Source organism: Enoplosus armatus, chromosome 8, assembly GCF_043641665.1.
Source record: "Enoplosus armatus isolate fEnoArm2 chromosome 8, fEnoArm2.hap1, whole genome shotgun sequence".
Classification (NCBI taxonomy): domain Eukaryota; kingdom Metazoa; phylum Chordata; class Actinopteri; order Centrarchiformes; family Enoplosidae; genus Enoplosus; species Enoplosus armatus.
In genome coordinates, this window is record NC_092187.1 from 12,577,056 (window position 1) to 12,600,784 (window position 23,729).

The 23,729-nt window shown below is 44.2% G+C and overlaps 1 protein-coding gene across 1 annotated transcript; it reads left to right on the forward strand.

Annotated features, from left to right (window-relative positions):
- Positions 1–5,350: 5,350 nt before the first annotated feature.
- l1cama (L1 cell adhesion molecule, paralog a) lies at positions 5,351–22,187 on the forward strand. The gene is made up of 28 exons (XM_070910344.1): positions 5,351–5,480; positions 6,706–6,720; positions 8,459–8,561; positions 9,045–9,247; positions 10,715–10,837; positions 11,236–11,406; positions 12,860–12,974; positions 13,295–13,479; positions 14,154–14,285; positions 14,372–14,518; positions 14,851–14,962; positions 15,320–15,480; positions 15,573–15,732; positions 16,043–16,167; positions 16,323–16,424; positions 16,925–17,122; positions 17,211–17,281; positions 17,380–17,605; positions 17,729–17,844; positions 18,224–18,440; positions 18,805–18,927; positions 19,118–19,294; positions 19,402–19,515; positions 19,655–19,804; positions 20,236–20,367; positions 21,230–21,302; positions 21,453–21,464; positions 21,926–22,187. Exons 1-28 carry the CDS (start codon positions 5,351–5,353, stop codon positions 22,185–22,187), a joined length of 3,855 nt encoding a protein of 1,284 aa, XP_070766445.1.
- The last annotated feature ends 1,542 nt before the right edge of the window (positions 22,188–23,729 follow it).

Genomic DNA, 23,729 nt, shown 5'->3' on the forward strand with positions numbered 1-23,729 from the left:
TGGGAATCTTGTACTTCCTGTTTTGTATTTTAAACTTTCAGTTGTTCAGTTTCACTGTAAATGATTTCACCTTATAAATCTTTAAGTAACTTAACACTTTCTGGAATGTTTTGTGTGCCCACATGTCTGTTTAAGTATGTGTACATAGTATAGATGTGAAGACATCCAGTATTTGCACTTAAACATGAATGTGTGCGGGTATGTGTGTGTGTTTGAGGGACGGCCTGTCTGTGTGTGCCAGCAAATGAGTGAGCGTGTGTACGTGCGTGCGCATATGTAAGTGATACCGCAAACCCGTTAGTGTCCATGTGTGTGAATAACTGAATTTGTATGTACAGGGGGGGGGGGGGGGCTGCGTGGAGACCCTGTTGTCATGGCAACCAGGATAGAGAGAGAGTGGGCGTTTGCCCTCACGGCTCCTCTGACAACCTTTATTTTCTCCAGCTTTGTGTCACTCCAATATTAACCCCTAACCCTTGACAGCACGTGGAGGGGGGCTTCGAAAAAGAAAATGAGGAAAATATGGTGTGCATCCTATCACCGCATTTGACACTAGTGGGAGTAGCAAAGTATCTACCAGCCAAGCTTATGCTAATAGTGGTATTGATAAATGTGCTGTCTGTGTACCCTGATTCCAGATTAGCTTTTTTCGACTGGTAAATTTCCATTTGGAGTTGACCATGGATCATCGGTCTTGAAACACGTGTTACTTGGCCTTTTAAACAAATAGTACCGACATGAGGGAGATATTGGTTTCCCACTGTGCCATGAAGCCCCTTTTCCATTAAAGTTGCGAATATTGAATTAATCAGCCGCGTTGCCCATTGTCCAAGCGCTACCGCAGCAGTTTATTAAATTGATGGAGAGAAAAGATTTTGAGTACAGAAAGAAGAGAAGGAGAGGACTAGGAAATGTACTGTGAAAAGTGATCGGAGGGGAATTGAAGAAAGCTTTTAGTGTCAGCTACCAAGGGGGCTGAGAGAGGGGGACGAGAAGCCTGATAAAAAGGTGACAGGAAAATTGGCACTCATCGTTCTTGGACAGTTCCTATTATAAGGCTCGGCTCCTAAGTAGAAACACTTTGAGAAAACGTGAGAAAGACTCGTAAGAAATGCAATCTTCACTGCTGTAAATGATAAAAGACACGTCTGCGCTACGAAGTGAATTGTGGAGCGGGGCGGAAACAGGTAGCCAGTATTATTTCACATGATTTGTGGTATTTTTCTGCTGTAGAGACAAAGTGGGTCTGAGACTTGTCTCACTGCAACAGGCTCATGCATTAAGTATGACCCTGCCAGAGAGAGGAAGAGGGGAGGGGGAGTGAAGGAGAGAATCAGACAGTCACACCAGGTATAGATGGACAGCATCAGTCTGGGAGCAAACTAAATGTATGGCGTGGGGTGCAAATGAATTATGAATTTGGGTGAATTTAGGGCAAATTGTGCCGACAGTAAGGAGATTTCTATGAATAATTCACTCTGTAGGGGGCCTGATCATCTACCCCCCACCAGCATCACCTTGTTTCTCAGACCCCCCCCCCACTTTTACTATCCGTTGACCCTTATAATCTCTCACTGCCTTTCTCCTGTAATGCCCATCAATCCAATGAGTACTCTTTTTGTTTATGTCTGAATCTCTCCATCTTCCCCCTGTCCCTCCGTCCGTCTCTTTTCAGCCTGATGTTTCACCAGACAGAGGAACCCTGGGGGAAGAGTAGGGGGTAAAGGGGGGCATGTATTCATTTATTTTTCTCCCCCCCTCCTTCCGACCCGCATCCTCTCCCCCTACACATCTTCACAGCTGGAGGTTGTTAATATTTAAAAGCAAGGCATGACAGGACACAAGACCTGCACACATGTTTGAACACACACACACACACACACAAATCCAGTAGAGCAGAGCATCTGATCAAAGTACAGAAAAGCTTTCAGTATTGATATTTGCATGACTCACAGAGAAAATATACAAGGCTGCCTTCACATACACATAGCAGCTCCTCACACGGATACGTGAGGATATGAAGCAAACAGTAAAAGTCTCTCATGTATATGTGGGTGGATTGCACGATGGGGATCAGAATATGCGTGAAACTCACAACATCATTTGACTCTTGAGGTTTGATCGTGTGTGTTGCCCTCCCCTCCTCCTCCACAGATAAGAGAGCCTATTCAGCACTGGAAAGTCCTTGGCAACGCCCAACATGTCTACTTAATCCTAATTACTACATTTTGCGGAGGAAGGAGGGGTGCAATTTTCTGTCTAATGGATGACAAGGGGGGTACACACCACAATGGTGCGCAGCAATTAAATTCTACTAATGATAGCAACACTAACAGCACAATTCAAAATGCTTGGGTTATTTGTGTTTTTGTAAGCAAAACGCCTCAAAGCAGGAATTCATGAATAATATAAGGAGTTGCAAAATTGACTTGACGATTTGGCTTGTTTGATACATGGCCTGTTGGCGGCTAATTTTTTTCTTGTGAAAAAAAAACAAAACGACCACGCCCTCAAATCTCACCGCAGCACTGCTCACTCTGCAATCTCTCTGTGATTGAACGACTTCTGATAGTGCCTGTTGACATCCCAGCGGTGATAATAGTTTTTAAAAGCACTCAGAAAACACTGGCGGGTCATCTCAGCCCAGCTGCAAGCAGCCATCCCAAGTGTGACCTTTGACCCCGTCCAATGAAGCAGGTAACGTGGCTGGGATTGGATCGCTGACAGCTGCACAGCGGACACCCTGAAGAGGTGAAATCAGGCATCTGCTTCGATGTCAGTGTGTCTCTCCCCTGTGATAATGGAGCGCCACGAGGCTCTGTGCTGTGCACACAGCTCGGAAGTGTGTATATGTGTGTGTGTGTGTGTGCGTGTAAGTGTGTCAGGCCACAGCAGCTTGTGCTATCAGCATGTTTGGGTGGTACATGGCAACCTTCCATGCCACTTCTGTCTACCTCTCTCTTTCTGTCTGTCTCAGCCTCTCTCTCTCACTCACAGTCCTTCCTTTGCGCACCCCTCCCAACCCATTATAGTGTTCCCCTTTACTGCTCCTTCTCAACATGACTAGAATATTCTTTGGCAAGGTCTACCTCCTGACTGGAGCCCGCTGGACCATGCCCTTTTATCTGTCTGATTTCTTCTGCCAGACCACTCGAGGTGTGTGTCTGTCTGTGTATCTGTGCCTTCCTTTCTGTTGGTCTATCCATGCATTACAAGCTTCTTTGTATGTGTCTTGCTGCCCCACGAGTATGTCTCTGAGTGTGTGTGCACCGGCTTTTGGCATGTGCAGCACACTCCCCTTGGTGAATTGTGATTGGCAGCATGACAAGCTAAGGCGCGCCACATCATTAATCAGCGTCCTGCTTTGCTCCACTCGGCTCTCCCTCACCATCTCTGTGGAGGGGGCGCTGATAGGCAAGCTCCCACCTTAGATCACATTAACAGCAGTACTAATACCCCAACCAGACCCGCTTCATTCATCTGCCTCTAATGGCATTTTGGAGAGGCCGGTTTAAGACCGGATCACTGTAATTGGCCCCCTGTCTCCAGAGACCGACAAACTAAAGCGGCTGTTAGAAGGACAGGAAAATAAGAAGCAGAAGAAGAGAAACAAGAAGAAAGTGAACAAATGATGCACACTGATTGGAGGAGCTTGCACATGTGTGTGTATGTATGCAAGTGGATGGGTAGGATTAGCGTCACAGCTGTCACCCTTTGTCATCCCTCCTCCCTCCACATCCCTCCACTCCTCCCATCACCTCTCACCCTCTCTCCTTCACTCTGCCTCTCTCCTCCCTCACCTCCACTTCTGCCTCTCTCCTCCCTCTTCTCTGCTCTCCTCCTCAAACCTACATTTCCTCTTTATCTTCCTCTAAAGTCCTCCACCCACTTCACCCCTCCCTCCTCTCCCTCTCTGTGTGCTTGTTGTGCCATTCTTCTGACAAGGCGAGCAAGTTAGTGTAATGGCTCATTTAATCCTAATGCTGTTAGTTTAAACTGCCTTATTAAGGGCTCAGCTCCTGTTTTGGTCTTTAATTTAATCTAATTTGGCTTTGTTGATGTAGACAAATCCCTTATTCCTGTTTCTCTTTTAAGATGTTTTACAATAGATTTCTCAGTGAGTGACACCCAAATATCCACAGTAATTAACTGGCCAGCCATTACCCACTAGATAAAAAAAAAAAAGAATGATAATTGCCACTCTCTGTCGTCTTCTCCTACACCACTCTTCTCCATCATCTTCATCTCCTCCCCTCTCTGACCTTCCCCCACTCTCCAAGGTCACCCATCACTCCGTTGTGACATTGCCAACAAACGGCGGCATGCAGAGCCAAAAGTCTTTCAATCAGGCTGCCATTACTGCAGAGCTGCCAAACAAGCAACCTCTCTCTATTATCGCCATTTTCTTTTGTCTCACATGTACGTCTTAATCATGGTGTGCTATGACAGTTCTTTGTGTGTGATACTGAGTAGTGTAAACAGTCAGCGGGCTGCGCCACGTGGTGCCGCGGGGGAGGACAGCCTGCATGTTGTGGCGAGGACCGGATCCAAGGGTACAGATGGAGAACGGATAGACTCCTAGCAGGGGTGGCTTCCCTCACTCCCCATGACTGATAGCATCTTTATCGCACACTTATCACAGCACTATCACCCAAGTACACTATGAACTGTTCAGTTCATGCAGCGCAGTCCCAACCAGTCAACCTAATTATCAACTATTTGTTTGTCTGTCTTGCGCATTATCTGATTTGACACTTCATCAATCTGCATTTGTCTGTCCACAGCCCATCTGGGAGCTGGGAGGCTCTGTTCAGCTTCTTGTTGTGGTATTCTGTCCATCTGTCCTGCTGACTGGCCCTTCCATATGTGCCACTGGTCATGTAATTAACCAAATGGAGTTTTTTTTTTTTTTTTTTGCAAGAACAGGTTCAGAGATAGGCATATCAGGGTTTTTTTGTTGGGATGTGTATTGTCGCATCTTGATTGGTGTGTTAACTCCATGTCTTCGTCTGTGCATAGGTCTGACCACATGGTGCAGGGTAATTTTTCTCCCATTCTGACACATGGCCCCTCTCTGCCCCTCCCTCTCGCTTCTCCTCTCGTCTCCCCCTCACCTCCCCCCTCTCTTTTATCTTTCACAGAGGAGACACCAGCAGGAGGGCGTGGACCGGACTTAAAGAACAGAGCGAAAGGAGAGAGGGGGGAAAAAAACGAGAGGGACCAAAGACATACGAGGCAAAGCCGAGGCCTCCTGGAAAAGAAACAAAGTGTGTGTGTGAGAGGTTGCCCTCTGCGTGCATTTTACTGTACGTGTGTGTGAGCAGGTGGGACTTTGATGGGACAGTGAGCAATGCCTCACACGCAGCGACAGCAGGTTGGCAGTAGGGGGCAGTGCTCCTCCCGCCTCCTCCCCCTTCTCCTCCTCCTCCTCTCCCTTGCTGCCCAGCCCAGCCATGCAGCCATACACATACCCTCCAACTGTGAGTACAGATTCATATCGCACCGTAGATAACAATGGTAGCTGAATGCTTCCATGAGGTTCAAAGATCTATTTGTTGTGTTAATTACATTGTTGATACATCAAAGCACTATTAATGATCTTTCATCATGATTAATTAGTGCAAATGAGCAGAATGAACATGTTTTTCTTTCACTAATCTCAATATTCAGGGTTGGGTTGCTATACATGCTCCAAATACTACGCTGTCTGAGGTTTCTTTGGTTAGCACTCATCTGTGCCTGTGGTGTGTCTAATTACTTTCTAATTGATCCCCTCATACTGCATTGATTAGTCCCACTATTGATCTGGTTTCCTTGGTGCAAACCAGAATCTGATTGGGGAGTAATTTAATCAACAATTGAGTTATACAACAAAAATCCAGCTAGGTTTTTCCTCACTCACTCTCATTTCTTCCTCCTCCTCGATGCAATATGTGGGCATTAGAAATACAGCTGAGCTTGTGTAGCTGCGGGGAAATTGATCTTCATCTCCTCTGCTGCTGCCGGCCTGCCCACAGAGCTCCAATGGAGAGGGAGAGAATATTGTTTCCACTGCTGCTTTTGTTGTTCACTCTTTATCTAAGACTACTTGCAATGAGTCACAGTCCTTCACCGCCCACACAGACTTCAAAAGTGTGAGTGCAAACAAGCAATTGCACGCGCTCGGACACACATGTGCTCACGCAGGCGTAATCCGTAAATGTTGATGAAATGCAGTAAATCTCCCAATCTAATTCCCGAAGGGGCGAGCTGACACCGAGGTGAGGTGGCCGAGGAGGATGAAGGCAGGATGATGAGGAGGAGGAAGGAGGAGCAGGTCAAAGATGTAAAAGGTCAAGGTGTCCCCTGCCTTTCAATTAGCGAGCCTCTGGCATGTCAATGAGAGTCACTGAGGCAGTGATCAGGATCAATAAAGGAGATGCTTTAGAATCTGTGTCAAGGAGGCTGAGGTTAAAAGCTACGCTCCATTACAGGAAACATTACACTGCTTTATCGTCCATGTATCATAATTGTTGTACAATTATCAGTGAAACTATCTGTCTATCTATCTATCTATCTATCTATTTATCTATCTATCTGTCTATCTTCCTGTTTTTCAGCCTGTCTATGTATTTAACTATCTCTCGCTTTCTCCTTCTTGTTTACTGTAACTAAAATGTTTTTTCCCTCATTGCCTTTTCTCTGGCCACCACTGTGGACTAACAGACCACATAAGTGATCGTAAGTGCTTTTAACTTTATTGATGTCTTTCTGTCTTAATGCAGGTGCTGGCAAAGCTTATTGTAAACACTTTCATTATGCCAGAGATGTTATTTTTCATCCAGCACACAGTAAAACTCTGCTGCACTTTAGTGAATCTAGCATTTGCAGTGTTATGCTTGTATGTCCATGTTTTTGCATCTGTTTCAGGGTGTGTTATCGTGCATGTGTGTGTATTTGTATGTGAGGATGTGTGTGTTGTATTGTGAACCTGTGTCTGTGTGCCTTTTTTTCCCTGTATGTGTGTTTAGTCTCATTGGCTCCCGATAGGTGAAATCCCTGTAGGAGCAGGGAGGAGGAAGTGTGAGGAGCTGCTGTCTGTAAGGAGGCAGCAGGGCTGTCAGATCAAAGACAGGGAGAAATAAAGAGGAGTTAAAGCACTAAGCACCGGCTCCTCTCCTCCTCCTCTGCCAATAATGGAGCAGCGCCCCCAGCCCGACTTTCAATTTGATCAGCTGAGGAAATGGGCTTATTTCCTCCATCAGTGGGAATTCTTTCATTAAATTCCCTCACTCTCCCTATCCGTCTCTTTCTGAATCTCTGTGAACCGACCCCTTGTTTGTTTCCCCCCCCTCTATCTCCATCTCGCTTTGCTCTGTTTTTCTGTTGCTCTGCATGTGCTCCCTCTTTGCTGCACTTCCATCCGTCTCCCCTGTCCACTCAGCTCTCCATCTCTGTCGCCTTCTTTTCATCTACCGCAGCCCCCCCGTCCATCCTATGTCCTCCTTTATCATAAATTATACATAATGTCCTGTACTACATAATGTAAATTCATCTCTGACTCGGGCTCTGTCTCTTTCCCTTAAAGTCAAATTAAAGACTCTACCAACAAGTATCAATCTGTGACCTCTATTTCACTGCAAACAGCCTTTGCGTGTAGTTACTGAAGCTGTGGAGAAAAGGATTTAAATTTCTGTCTATAAGTATTGAAAAGCAGAACATAAAAACTTGACATGAGCCATAAAACATGTGGGAGAATCAAACATGCTGGTTCAATACAGGAGTCACACCAAATCCCAGCATGTTGGTTTTTATGAGTGTGTTATCGAGGCTTCGCTTTATGGCTGTTGCTTTATGGCTGTTACGGACAGTGGTGACAGAGAAAGAGAAACCTCTTCTGGTGGTCATTACTTTTTTTCCTTCGAAATCCCTGCTTCATTTCCCCACAGACTCTTTCCCTCCCTCTCCATGTCCCTCAGCCTCACAGGGAGCACTGTGTGTGTGCATATATCTCTTTTACATGAACTCTCCCTCTTACATTATGCTATATCAATTTCCTCTCATCTCAACCCATTTTCTCTGCCTGCTCTCTCACTCACACTATTTTCCTCGGCCTACATTTCATCTCTTTCTCCTGGGAGTCTTTTTAAGTGATATTGACTGAATATACTTATCGGCAGCATAGTTAAACTATGAAAATGGGGTGGTATCTTTGGTTATTCTGTGCTTTTTGTTAATCCATTACCAATATCCATGGAGATTTGTGTGTTGCGATAGGGTGATATATGTGTATATGTCATAGCTGGAGTTATTACAGCAGCATGCAGAATGAAAGCAGGTCATGTGAAGACTGCGGCACTATTCTGAGTGTGTGTATGGGTCTCTATCTATTTAAACCGTGTAGGTGTGCAATAGCACATGCACGCCTGCCTTATAACTGGTATTATGACAGCGGTAACTCTGTTTTTGGTCCTTGCAGTCAAGAGGCCTCCAATGATCATCACACAGCCGGAGTCTGTCACCGTCTTTAGCGTTGAAGACCTCGTCATGAGCTGTGAAGCCTCTGGCAACCCTCCACCCATGTTAGTCAGCAGACACACACACACACATCCACAAAAACACATATAGTCTGAAGATGCTGTATTAGTCATGGAGGAGTCTAGCCGCTGGTTATCTTTTTAGACAACTGAGAACAGTGACCTTCCCTCTCCTTGTTCAGCTGACATCTACGTATTAGTATTACATGAGCGCACAGCTTCTCCCAGTCAGATTTCTCACTTCAACAAGGGATAAATGTCATTAAGCCCTCGAGCAATCTTTTCAGAGTGTCTTAGCTGCTCTGAAGTGGAAAACTGCTCCAATTGCCAAGGAAAAGATGAATATCGCAATTACACAGCACAAGCTTATGACTCCCACCGGGGCATCTCGTGTACATTTTGCAGCAATTCAAATTCAGTGACGTAAAAAAATAGCATTTTCAAAGGCATGGAAATTATTTTTTGACTTTGATATTTGAGTGAACACTCTGCCACCAGTGTTACTGATTATTTTGTTCTATATTCAAGTTTCCGATGGACAAAGGATGGAGAAGAGTTTGACCCGGGCAGTGACCCAGAGCTGAAGGTTACTGAGCGCTCTGGCTCATTCGCATTCTACACACTCAGTAATACTATGGACACCCTGAAGCAGTACCAAGGCAAATACGTCTGCTACGCATCCAACGAGCTGGGGACAGCCGTCTCCAACGAGGCCATGCTCAACACTGACGGTAAGAACGAGCTGATGGCTGATTAATCCTAAAGCATCCTCTGACCAGTTATTGAGACTTTGAATATTCAAATTCCATCTTGCTCAGTCAGTATTCGCTGATTTGTAATGATGTGTATTATTTGATACTAATCATAAAAGTAGTCTTTTCGTAAAAGGATATGCAGTACAAAGTTGCCATGTATGCAATGTTCCAGGTAAACAACTAGCAGATGTTGGGGCCCATAAAGATAAGATCTATTGTTGTTTAGGAGAGATCTTGATATGTGAAAGGTTATCTCTGAGAGGTTAAGGTATGTGAAAGGTCATTCTGAGAGGTCTCTTTTCCTGACCCTGCTCTGGGGAACGGAAGTTTACAGACTTGTGTGTTATAGTAGGACCCCATGTATGTCTAAAGGTATAAAAGACAAGCTTGAACAGTGTTCAGGGCAGCAGTACTGATTCGGCTACGGGTGCTGTCCAGGTTAAGATGCGCATGCCTGTTGGTCCTGATCTTTGATGCAAATATGAGTATTATGTGAAAAGTCAGTATCAGCGGAGTTTCCTTCCATCATCGAATCATCGCCTACATCTGGGGAATGAAGAAGAAATTAACAACAGTAATCATTTGGAATAACAAACAAAACTAATCAAACATCCTCTGATATGTTTTCAAACAAACTGCATCACATTAGAGGAGCTACATGTCTTTTATAGATGTCAGTTTCAGTGTTGGCGCTCCTGTAAATGCCTTCGAGGTCCAGATTAGAAGCGAGCTGTGTTGTTGTTGGTTTTATCAGCAATAACAGAGCGATTTACAAAGCTGTGAGCGGAGCCAGTGCATAAACCTTTTCCTCGCCCTGCTTTATAGAGAGCTCATTTGTTAGCAGATGGAGGCTCACACCGAGTGCTCCCAGTACCGCCACCCGGAATATAATTACATGCAATAACGTGATAATCAGCATATACTCTCGTACACACAAGCACACACACACACACACACACACACACACACATGGGCCCCTGGGCAAAAGTAAAGAGCACCTCTGTATATCCATCCACCTGTGTGACTGGCTCTCTCCCTGGGCGACCTCCTTCCTTTCGCAGTTTCCCTGACAACGGTTTCCCCAGAAACGCTCTTGAGTTGATGTCATGTGAAGCACTCCTCAGTATCTCCTGTGGGGTTATCAACAATGAGCAGAGGGGAGGAGGGGAGGAGGAAGAGCAAACACATATGACTCACAAATCACGTCATTCTACATCTGCGAGACAAAAGACATGCCGGCGCCTTCTCTGAGCACGCGTCTCCTCAAATCCATAAAGTTCCTCAAATGGGGATTTATAAATAATTCTCCTTATCCACTGCGCTGTGTGTTTAAGTTGCCTTGTGATGTGGAATCTTTACAGGACACAGTGAATGTGTGTACAGGTGGTTGTGTACACGTGTTTATCTACGCAGACTAACAGGTGTGTACTTGCCTCCCTCTAGCTCCCCCATCCCAGCAGAAAGAAAAAAAGGTTAATGTGAAGTCTGAAGAGGGAAGCAGTATTGTTCTGAAGTGTAACCCCCCGCAGAGCTCTATGGAGCCTATCATTCACTGGATGGACTGGAGTGAGTACATCACCTTTCCATCCTTCCTGTCTCCTCCTGTTTTTATCCCATCATAGTTGTTGATTATTTATTTCTGAAAAAAATCTTTTTTCGTTCTCAATGTCCAGAATATCCTTTTGTGCATTTATCTATCCTTGTTTTTTTAATGAAAACGTCTTCAGTACCTTTTGTCGTCTGAGCAGAGTCTATTCTTACACCTATTATCCTACGTCTCTTTATCATAATTTTTCGATTTCTCTCATTCTGCTGTATCTCTTTGCCTCGCTCTTCTGTTTCCTCTCACTATGTTATTCTGCTGTTAAGCTTCTCTCCCCTGTTTCTCATTTGTCTGCTGCCTCTATCTGTCATCATTTTCTCTCCTGTTCTCTTTCTCATTTCCTCTCTCCCTCTCTCCACAGGACTACACCATATCCAGCTAAGTGAGCGGGTGGTGGTGGGGAAGGATGGCAACCTATACTTTGCCCATTTGACAACTGAGGACAGCAGGGATGACTACACCTGCAATGTCCAGTACCTGACAACGCGCACCATTCTGGCCAAGGAGCCCATCACTCTGACTGTCATACCCTGTGAGTTTTGCTCTGGATCAACTAATCTAAAACTGATCTGACCTGAACTGAACTGAGTTCCAGAAATGCTTCTTTAGGCTAAGACTGTTTTCATTCAGATTTTAAGTGTGATGGGTTTAGTGACCTCCATCAATAATGGTACTACCATATGACAAACAAAACAAAAACATTACACGTGTCCAAACGTTTTCCAAAGATTTAAATCGATGGGAGGTGCAGGCCATATCTTGCATTATATGTAAATGTCAAACATGAGAGTAAATAATGTGATGGTTGTACTTAGGCTCAGTAGTGATTAGCGCTAAATGCTAATGACAGCATACTAACACGCTCACAATGATGCTGACACAGTTACCAACTTTAGCGTGTTAGCATGCTAACTGCACTAAACACAAAGTACAACTGAGGCTGATAGGAATGTCATTCATTTGCAGGTATTTGATCATAAACATAACCCTAATCCTAAAAATGGTGCTAGATGAAAAGGTTCACCAAAGTTGTTCATTCATCCTGAGAGGAACCAAATTTCATGGCAATCCATCCAATAGCTAACATTTCTCTTAAAACTGCAAATGTCAACCTCATGGTGACACTAGAGGAAAAGTCAGAGGATCACCAAAGTCAGTAGGATTCATTGTCTGGGGACGAAAGATGTAAGTATCAAATTTCATAGTCATCAAGTTGTTGAGATATTTCAGTCTGAGCCAAAGATTGACCGACTGACAAACCAGCATTGCCATCCCAAGAGCCATGCTGCCTAAATGTGCACTGTCCTTGACACCTGCATTTTGTTTTGTAAAGTACATACATTTTGAAATAGAGCCTGTACAGTTTGACCATAACATCCCTTAAAAATCAATCTTCTTACCGCTTTTCTTTATTTAAGAGAAAACAGTTACAGTGAAATACAGAATGGGTCTGTATATAAAATTGGCACATGCAGTATGATAAATAGTTAGCACAACAATTTGTTGAGGACCACTGAGGCCCCATAATTAAACCAAAGTCAACTCACCTCCATGTGGTGGCATGTTGCGCTGACAAAAGCAGTACCATGTCCAGTAGCTGGTCCTATAGCCAGCAGGGGACCCATCACCTCCTCAGCCCAGTGGTAATGAGATGCAGCTCACACTGAGATGTGGCTGCCAGCATCTGTGGACCAACTAGAGGTCAGAAAGATGAGCACATGTTAACATGAGACCTCTGTGTGTGTGTGTGTGTGTGTGTGTGTGTGTGTGTGTGTGTAGAAAGTCTGTATGATGATGTGTTGTTAGAAAAGTAGATTCCTCTCCACACGATTCCACACCCTGCATCTGTGTGTGTGTGTGTGTGTGTGTGTGTGTGTGTGTCAGAGTCTCTAAAGTGGCTGCTGTGTCAGCAGCACGGCAATTTGAAAATTACCCATACATATGTATGAATCTTGTTCTTTGTGTTTCCACCTCTCTCTGTCCAGCCAACTCCGTACTGCGGAACAGGAGGCCCCACATGATGAGACCTTCTGGAGGCCACAGCACTTACCATGCCCTCAGGGGCCAGACCGTGGAGCTTGAGTGCATCGTCCAAGGCCTGTGAGTGTGTGTGTGTGCATGTGTGTGTTTCTGCCCCCATCAATCAGAAAACTTGAGCTGCTCCTCTTAATCAATCTTACCTGCATCTCATCCATCTCTTTCCCCTCCTCCCACCTCCCTACACTCCTTTCATTCCATTATCTACTTCTTGCTGCCTTCTCATTTTCATGTATTTCCTCTCTTTCCACCCTCTTTCTCTCTCTGCCTGCCTTCTTCATTTCATGTCCATGTTCATCTCACTTTTCACTTTCTTGCATCCCTCCATCTACATCCTCCCCATGCCTGCTGCACCTCTTCCTCCCGTCTCTCCTCCTCTTCAGTCCAACTCCCAGAGTGTCGTGGCTGAGGAAGGACGGCGAGCTGTCTGAATCCCGAACCACTAAAGATCTGTTCGACCGCCGCCTGCGCTTCAGTAATATCTCCGAGAGCGACGGAGGCGAGTACCAGTGTATAGCTGAGAACCCTCAAGGGAAGGCCACACACACTTACTCTGTCACTGTGGAAGGTACGTCACACACACACTCATGCACACATATACACTATATTGCATGTGAAATTAGGTTAATCTGAGCATGTACTGTGATTTTACAATATTATGGTAACTACAATAATCCAGATTCATAGGTGATCACATTACCGAATCTTGTATTCCTCAAGTTTAGCCAAGAGCAAGAAAAATGACACAATTAGCAACTGATGCAAAATCATTATCTGTCACCAGTTACGTGAATTCTTCACCTTTGTTCTTAGATAAAGGTTTAAAAAGTACTCGATCGATTTAGGATTGCAATTTCATAACATTAGGGCACTAGCAAGAGTCAGATAAAAAAAAAAACATTAGTCAGAAGGGATGCTGCAAAGGCAAAGATATCCTGACTTTCAGTCCAAACTCCTGCACTTCCCATAATGCAACCCAATCGCATCTTTCGTTAGCTGTTAACATTCAGCTCTTTAATGCTTTAAGAGAAAGGCTGTGCCCTGGTTCACAGGCTTTCTCTGACTTTCTCTCATAGACCCACCTGCAAATACATACCTCAACACCCAGGTCAATCAAATAATTTTCTGTTGACAAAGAAAAGAAGACGTTATATGCTATCTATCAACGCATCATTTGAGAGAGACTGTGTAACTTAAGAATGTAATGTTTTGCTTGTAATTAATAGATTCTGTCTCTTGTAGCGGCTCCCTACTGGACCAAAGAGCCTGTCAGTCAGTTATATGCCCCAGGTGAGACTGTCAGACTAGACTGCCAGGCGGATGGAATCCCCACTCCTACCATCAGCTGGACCATCAATGGGACCCCCATCTCAGGTCAGTGCATAGACCAACCTGCAAATACATACCTCAAAACACAACCTCAAATACTGTGCGTGTGCTGACTGTGTGTTTTTTAACAGCAACCGACAAAGACTCCAGACGTATTCTGACAGTAAGCGGAGCTCTAATCCTAAAGGATGTCAACTTTGGAGACACTGCCATCTACCAGTGCCGGGCCTCCAACAAGCATGGAACCATCCTCACCAACACCAACGTCTACGTCATTGGTGAATGTTTGTTTTTGTACATGGGCGGCATGATGGTACAGTGGTTAGCACTGTCGCATGGGAGGTAAAGCTGGTTAGAGCGGGTTGGGGGTTCGATCGGTCATGTCGAAGTGTCCTTGAGCAAGACACTGAACCCTAAGTTGCTCCCGATGGAGACCAGCACCTTGCATGGCAGCTCGGTCGCCATCGGTGTGTGAATGGGTGAATGAGACTTAGCTGTAAAGCACTTTGGGAACTATATAAGTGAGATAATTTACCATTTACTTATTCAACAGAGTTTTGTGCATGTATGTCTGTGTGTGTCTCACATCTCTTTGTGTGTGTTGATTCAGAGCTGCCTCCCCAGATCCTGACTGAGGATGGGAGTACATACACATTTACAGAGGGCCAGAAGGCTTTACTGGAGTGTGAGACCTTTGGTTCTCCTAAACCTAAAGTCATATGGTGAGGCACATAACCACCTTATTCTATTCCACTGTGTTCTATTGCATTGCATTATCTTGTATTCTAGTGTGTTGTCTGACAGATTTTCACAATAACAAATTTCACAGAGGTGATATTGTTGCGTAGGTGGCTCTTCATATGCATAAATTAACAGCCAAATGCTGCTACATCTGGGCTGTGACTATGAATTTTGTGTGGCAGGTATCCAACTGGGCCTTGTTCTTTTTGGTGAAATAGGCAAAGTGGCAGTTGAACTGGTGAATTCATCAGCCCCTGTGGTAGCTGAAAAGGTTTATTTTTTACTCTGCTTGCCAAGTTTCTAATGTGTGTTTTTGTGTGTGTGCGTGTCTTTTCCAGGGAGAGCGGCAGCACCTCCTCCCTTCTGGCGGATTCCAGAGTTAACCCGCTCACCAGCGGGGGGCTTGAGATCTCTAATGTCACCCACAACGACGAGGGCTTCTACACCTGCTCTGTACAGAACAGCAACTTGTCCATCAGTGCCGAGCTGGAAGTGCTCAGTGAGTCACACACTATGCGCCCCTTAGCAGCTGATGTTATTTGCACCTCATGCAGCTTGTCTCATTGTATGTTTCCTTGCTTTCTCCTCCAGACAGGACAGTGATCCTGTCACCTCCACAGCCTCTGAAGGTGCAGCCTGGAAACACAGCAATCTTCACTTGTCAGGCTTTTGTTGACCCCAAACTCGGCTTTCCGCTCATTCAGTGGAGGAAGAACGATCAGAAGCTCTTTGAGTCCCACAGTGACGAAAAGTAAGACTAAATTGTATACATTGAGAGAGCTGACGATAATGAGGATAATGTTGAATGAATGACAGGATGATTATTCTATCCATTTGTGGGGTTTTTTGTCGTTTAACCTGAATTTCAAAGCCTAACCAAGAACAGTGTTTACACCCTTTATATATTACATCTGTCACATTTCCTTTTCCCATGTAACAATGTTTATCTGTATTATCCCTGTTACATAAACAAACAAATAAATAAGTTACTATGGTGACAAAAATAGGATGATAGGAGGAACGAGATGATGAGGTTAACAATGATGACCATATTTCCTCAGATACACATTTGAAGGACCAGACCTGATAATTGCTAATGTGGAACCAGATGATGAGGGAGTGTACACCTGTCAGGTCATCACTAAGCTGGACATGGCTGAAGCCAGCAGCACCCTCACTTTATGTGGTAAGATCATTAATCATATACTGTATGCTCACAAACCAGCAAGTGGCAATATATGCAGTGATTTAAAAATATTTTTCTCAAAATTAGAGAGACCTATTTGTCTAAATGTGTAGTGTGCAGGCAGTTGTGGTAATAATATTGTCACCCCCCCTCAGATCGTCCAGACCCTCCTGTCCTCCTCCAGATCACTGATTCTAAGCGTCGTGCAGTCACTCTGAGCTGGACTCCTGGAGATGACCACAACAGCCCTGTGCTAGGTTTAGTACAAACACACACAGACAAACATACTCACACTTACAAACATACACATCTGCACACATCTAGCCTGTTCTTCCTCTGTTTTTCTTCTTTTTAATGCTAAAACTGTTTTTGTATGGATAGTTATTAGATTTTTGTGTTTTAAGAAAATGTGTAATTTCTCCTGCTGCAATCCCGACTTTTTCATTCATGCCACTAGATGAGGACATGCAATGACACAGACACACATACACAAAGGCAAACATAAAACTTTTCATCTTGTCTAACTCCAATACTCAGAGCAACAAACCCATATCATTTATCTCCCTCTGGCAAAATGAAAGGCTGCTCTGTTTTCATTACTTGGACAGGATTATTATTTGATCTGCAGCATCAGACTTTTGCAAAGTGTCTCAGTAAGACTTTATCGCCCCTGAGTGTTTATGTTTCTATTGCTTCCGTATTGTTTACTGCCTGTCTTTCTCCATACATCCTTGACTCTTTCTTTTTCTCTATGCAGAGTATGTGGTTGAGTTTGAGGACCAAGGTTCGAAGGAGAGGGGTTGGGAAGGGCTGAAGAGAGTAAGAGGAAACAAGGAGCGTGCTAGCCTATCTCTGTGGCCCTACGTGTCCTACCGTTTCCGGGTCATTGCCATCAATGATGTGGGCAAGAGTGACCCTAGCAAGCCATCTGAAATCCACAACACACCTGCTGAAGGTTAGAGCCAGTGTTTTGTAACCACAAGGTTTCATTATCAAGGTGAACCCCAAATGACACTACACTGACCTTTTTTTTCCAATCACAGCTCCAGACAATAATCCTGAAGATGTTAGGAGTGAGTCCACAGACCCAGACACTCTGGTCATCGCCTGGGAGGTACGTCTGTCACCTGAATGCACAATTATTTGAAGCAGCAATAAACAAATGTCTAAAAAGCGTTTGTGGCTTATTCACTGCTTTTCCCATCACTGCAGGAAATGGAAAAACGTAACTACAATGGACCCAACTTCAAGTACCGGGTGCTGTGGAGGCGAGTGGTGGGCAGCGGGCCCTACTGGCACACCAACTACACAACCACACCACCGTTCACGGTCAATGACATTGGCAACTTTTCTGCCTTTGAGATCAAAGTTCAGGCTGTCAACGAGAAAGGGGAGGGACCTGAGCCAGACCCTGTCATTGGCTACTCAGGAGAAGATGGTAAAATATTCATAAAAACAGTTGCTAAGCAGTTTTTCAGCAATACCCTTTTCTTTTAATGGGATTATTTCTACTTGGTGTTCTTTCTCACCTATCACCCTCCTATCTGTCACTGTCTCTCAGTTCCATTGGAGGCTCCAATGAATGTGGTTCTTATATTAATGAACTGCACTACCATCAGAGTGAGCTGGGCAGCAATAAACAGAGAGACGGTCAGAGGGCACCTGCTGGGATACAAGGTACTGATCCTGTATCTCCTCTTATGTTTGGCCTAACATATTCAGCCCCTGTCCTCATGAATAATACATACTTTGGATTTACAGCAGAGGCAGCCAGATTTTAGGTTGGCGAGGGCTTCAGAGTTCTCTTTAGTTTCAAGGTTGTGAAGAATAGAGTCTTTTTTTGTTTTGGATGATCTCACCTTCACAATGTATCACACTCTAGCTGAACTGTTTCTTTTCTGCTCTCTTTTGGATCTTTGTTGCATGTTCCACTCAACACCTAAGCCACACTTTATCTTTTTCAAACTGCTTTTAGAAAAAAAATTTCAAATGTGACCCAGAAACTAAGCCATGATTTCCTCTTTCATCATTTCTCTGACTGATTTGGGGGCTCCAGATATACTTGACCAGAACCGGCTCCAAGGGCCACCACCGACACCACAGGGCCAGGGAGTCAGAGAGTACTGTGGTGGTGGAGACTGGGGCCAACGAGGAGAAGAAGGTGATCAGTGATCTCAGGCCATACTCCAACTATGACCTGGCCGTCTCCGTATTCAACAGCAAGGGAGAGGGACCCACCTCTGAGACGATGCCCTTCGAGACTGATGAGGGAGGTGAGAATGAGAAGGAGAGGAAAAATCGAGAGTGGAAGAGGGAAGGGGCGACATGGCTGAAATGGTGGAAGGTGACAGATAAAGAGGGTGAAGAGGGTTTAATAACAGACAGGGAGAGACAAAGATGGAGCAAGATGGGAAAAAGGGAGGGATGGATAGTGGGTTATAACAAAGGTAATGACACTAATACCCATATAATGACTGGGTGGAGGGCAGGGAAGAGAAGGAAACTAAAATTGATGCAGGGGTGGGTATTATTGAGCAGGCAAGTGCTGAGGGAATGTAGGTGATAATAGATCAAAATAGTATAAAATGCCTTTTAAGCTGAGTGCATTTTAATCAGGCCCGTTTGTGTTGCTTCTAGTTCCTGGTCCTCCCATGTCCCTGATGCTAGACAGCCCATCAGAGACAGAAATGACCCTCCACTGGATGCCTCCTGGCCAGCCCAATGGAGTCCTCATTGGATATCTACTGCAGTACCAACAGAGTGAGCATCATTTACACCCATCGTTCACACCAGCTAAATCAATAACACTAGAAAAATGTCAAAAGGATAGCCTCCTAATGATGCTCATCAGTCAGTCACATGTCACCCAGAACAATGTGTCACCCATAACGATGTGTTGAAGATCAAGTTGTGATTGAATGTTTTTTTTATTTTGCTGTCCTGCGATCAGTTGTGGAGAGTGATGACAGCCCCATGCAGGTAGAGACAATAGACGACCCCACAGTCACCCACCTCACCCTGAAGGGCCTGGACCGTCACAGCCACTACCGCTTCTACCTGAGGGGGCGCACTGCTGAAGGGGACGGAGAGCCCATCATGAGGGAGGGTGCCACCACGCTGGATGGAGGTACAAAGCCAATATATACCGCGCTCTTCACCATCACAGATCAGACACATATGGGACCAGGTTGTACTAGATCAAGAATTTGATTCCTCTGTCCAAATGTCTTGCAGCGCCTCCTGTCAACATCAGCCTGTCTGTAGGGGAAAACTCAGTTAACCTCAGCTGGGTGACCAAGAAGAGACACAGGAATGTTAGCTTCCAGATCCAGTACCTCAACAAAAATGGTATAATATATACACTAATAACTGCATAGGGAAAAACCTCATTGCATGCAACCTTTTAAAACGATTAATCCATCACGGGAATAGTTTCACAATCCAAAACGAGGAAAAGGAAATCAAGGTTCATGTCATGTCTCTGCAGATGGCAGTAAATGGAAGAAGACAGAGATGGTGAACTCCTCTCTGTCTGCCTACCAGCTCCAGGGCCTGACTCCTGGCTCTCATTATCACCTACGCTTCATCCACAGCAACGCCACCTTCTGGGAGACTGACATCGAGACAGAAGGAACAGGTACTATGAGCGTTCTGCCTTCATTCATCTTTCTTCCTTTCATCTTCTCTGCTCTCTCCTCCGGGCTTCCCACATCTAAATATAAAGCCTGATCCTACAGAGAGTGTCTTGCAGTTCCCTCCACTGCCTGTGAAGTGCTTTCAAAGACTTATGTGAAAAGAGAGCTTGGTTAGCCATATGAAATGATCCATTACTCGTGTTTGTTTGGAGTATTGTTCTGTATTCTTTGGTTCCCGAGTGAAAATGCCACCCTGTCAGAATACATAATGCTCTGTCTCTTTTGCTCTAGATTCTGCTCCCTCTTTTATCTTGTTTCTCCTATCTTTTTCATCCTTTCCACTCCTCTTGTGCTTTCATCCTGCTTCCCCGTTACAAAAAAAACATTCTCTCTCTTTTTTCCCACCCTCCCTCTTTTTTTATTCCCTCTGAAGGAGTGATGGAGGTGCAGCAAAGCTTTGCAACACAGGGTTGGTTCATCGGCCTTGTGAGCGCCATCGTGCTGCTGCTGCTGATATTGCTCATCCTCTGCTTCATCAAGAGGAGTAAAGGGGGGAAATATTCAGGCAAGTGCAGCCCCACCTTGATGAGTGTTAAACATTCAACAGTAGAGATGTTGAACTGTTGGAAAGAATATGTTTGGTGTTGATGAAGACAAAATAGTTGAGGAAGAACATACTACATTGGTTCCTCCCTCTAAGCCTGTGTGTAAGAACAATACAACGTTAGAAAACTGCTCTGTCATACTCTAAAAAAGCCTTGTGGGTAACACTGGACAGTCTGGAGCCATAAAGCTGTCTGATGATGAAAAGGACACTGTGGTTGAAAAAGAAGCCAAGCAGTTACAGGAATACACCACAGTAAACAAGATTATTCTTACTGGAAACAAGTAAAATAAGGTTTAAAGTGGCTCCAACTCCAATTGGCCAGTTTTCGCTCGGTCAACCTTCTCCCTTGCAGACTTCACATCAAACACATAGCGAAACATACCTCCAAGCCTGCACTTCCTTACTGTGATAGTATCAGAGGCTCTGCCCCGAAAAGGACTGTGAAATAATAATCACAAACCACGAGAGTAACTGCAACCTGCGGTCCACTGTCTGACTGGTCTTTCATCCCTTTCCACGTGAGGGAGAAACAAGTGGCTGGCAACTTTTTAAAGTAGGCTTAATTGTCTGTGATAAAAGCAGGGACTAATTGAATAATAAATACGACCATTCTGAATGATTAATTATTTAAATTGTTTTGAATTTCAACAGTAACATTCATAGTTCCATAGTTTTCCTCCACATACACAAACTTCTTTATTTCCACTTGGTGTTTTCTCGCTCTGTGACAGGATGTCATTATCGATGTCTGAGACAGTGGCTTAGAGAGAGACATGGTTGAGATCTTACTGATAGTGAAATTCAATAATCTCCTTTTCAGTGAAAGATAAAGAAGAGGGTCCAATGGACTCAGAAGCACGGCCTATGAAGGATGAGACTTTTGGAGAGTACAGGTTTGTCATTTGAACACGTTACTTTATGTTTCTACATTTGAATTCTGACTCCTAACACAGCCCTGATTCCCTCAGCACTGTTTGGCTTCCTAACCCTCTGTGTTCCCTTCATTGTCCCTCTTCTCCCTAATGCCTGCCCCTGCTATGCAGATCTCTAGAAAGGTATGCCGTGTTGTGATTTGCTATCCCAAACCCACTTATTTATTATCCCTGCCAACGCCTTACTTACCTACTGACTTCCCTGTAATATTTGGTTTAATCATAGTGTAATGTCTTATGTAGGGCTGCAAGTAACGAACATTTTCATTATAGATCAATCTGCCGATTGTTTTTTCTGTTAATCGATTAATTATTTGGTCTACAAAACATTAAAAAAACTGTGAAAAATGCCCATCACAATATCCTAGAGCCCAAGGTGACTTCATCAACGGTCTTGTTTTGTCCGGCATTTTCGCTTGAGAAATGAATCAACTAATCGTTGCAGGTCTAGTACTGTGTATTTTCAGCTGGCATGTTGGCGTCTAGTAGGCTGTAGAAAAAGCTTGCTGAATATAGATGTAATCTGATTGCTTTAAATTTTTCACAAGATTTACGATAATATTTTTTGCTCTCACATGATGTAGCGACCTTGAGGAGAAGCACACGGCCAGCCAGCCGTCCCTGTGCGAGGAGAGCAAGCTGTGCAGCGAGGACAACCTGGACTTCAACGGCAGCAGTGCCATAACCATGGAGCTCAACATGGATGAGTCTCTGGCCAGCCAGTTCAGTCGGCCCAGCGAGGGTCCAGAGGCGCTCCATGGCCTGCCAGACAACTCCCCGCTCAACCCCACCACTGTCTCCCCGGCCTCCAACGGCATGCCCAACTCAGTCACCATCCTCGATTAACCCGCCACACATCCCCCGGGGACCATCAGACCAAAACATGTCAACACACATGTGCCCATACGCTCCTGTTCCCTACTGACTTTGCTGATCTGTAGTTTAACGACTAACACACAATCAATATGTTGACTGTTCAGATGCACCTGGCAGTCATCTGATCGACTGGACTATTTTGACCAAAGGAGTGTCCAAAGTAGTGGACAATGTGATACAAGTCTGACTGACCTGAAGGTGTCCTCTGACCCGCCCCCCCCCTTATCTGTGTAGTTTACAACATATCTTAATGACTAACATTCATTTCTCTCCCTTCCTTCTCTTATTTTCTCTCCGCAGACAACTCTATAGAAAGATAAAGACAGAATGTTGTACAGGTAGACATATCAGAGGGATTGTAGGTATGGTCCTATAGAGATGGAGAGTAGTGCATTGAGGGAGGAGGATGATGGTAGAGCTTAGTGTTGGGAAACAGACAGCACATGCTGCTGTCAAAAGTCAAAAGAATCGTAGATATTTATCATGCCTTATATTATTTCGCACATGATTTTGTACGTCTAAAGCCATTTGATGTCTCAGATTGTACTTGCCAGTGACATTTTTTAATTATAAAGATGTGTTTTAATACAAAACATTCACTTTTTCGTTATCTGCCATTTTTTATTTATATCATCACTTTTTTCATATTATTTTCTACGCTATTTATATAAAACTCATGACTGCTCTTTGCTGACATATTTCATAGATCAAGATGTTTTCATTGAAACTAAGTGAAGCCAAGTTTCTTACTATAAATAACATTGGATGCATAAGGGGAACTTGCTGTGAAAATGCTGAGTAGCATCTGGTGTATATAGCTGCATCTACATCTATCTATTTAGCCATAATACAGTATTATAGATATGTACATGCTCCTTATAAGTTCCTGTGCCTGCTGGGTCTGCATAGAGCACCAGATTGATGTCATTACTCTCTCGCCTTCCCACCAGAAGTGTAATGTCATTATTGGAAATGATATTGTAATTTTTTTGTGTCGAGACCTATGTGTAGCTTTCTGTATCTGTCTTTGTCTCTTTCTACACTGTATTAAAAACATTGTTGTCTCTAATTAACAATCTTTTCATACCTGTCCATCTCATACTACGCAAACTGTTTGAGGAGCAGTATTTATATATATTTACAGATCAGAGAGTGGAGTCTTGTGGGCAAACACTCTCAAGTTTTATTTTCAGACCCTCATCAATGCAAGTTGATATTGCAGACAGGCGTAATGATTTTTGCCAGTTGATGTATAATAAAGGCAAGCAGTTGGTATTTACATCAAACACAGAGAATGTATTCTTTTTAGAGCTGGGAAGACATTGTATGTACATGCTACTGATTAAAAACAATCTAAGGTAATGGAGAAATAACAGTGGTTATGAGAAGACCTGAACGGACAGCTTTTTTTCCCCACAGAATGTAAATACAACCCTTAAAGATTGTTTTGATGAACCCAACCATGTTTGATATAAAAAAAATGTGAAAAATGTGCAGGTTTGAAACCACTTA

Coding starts and splice junctions, on each gene's coding strand:
- l1cama (XM_070910344.1), top strand. CDS start 5,351: ATGCCTCACACGCAGCGACAGCAGGTTGGCAGTAGGGGGCAGTGCTCC. Junction 8,562..9,044: donor TCTGGCAACCCTCCACCCAT/GTTAGTCAGCAG, acceptor TCTATATTCAAG/TTTCCGATGGACAAAGGATG. Junction 19,805..20,235: donor CATCGAGACAGAAGGAACAG/GTACTATGAGCG, acceptor TTCCCTCTGAAG/GAGTGATGGAGGTGCAGCAA.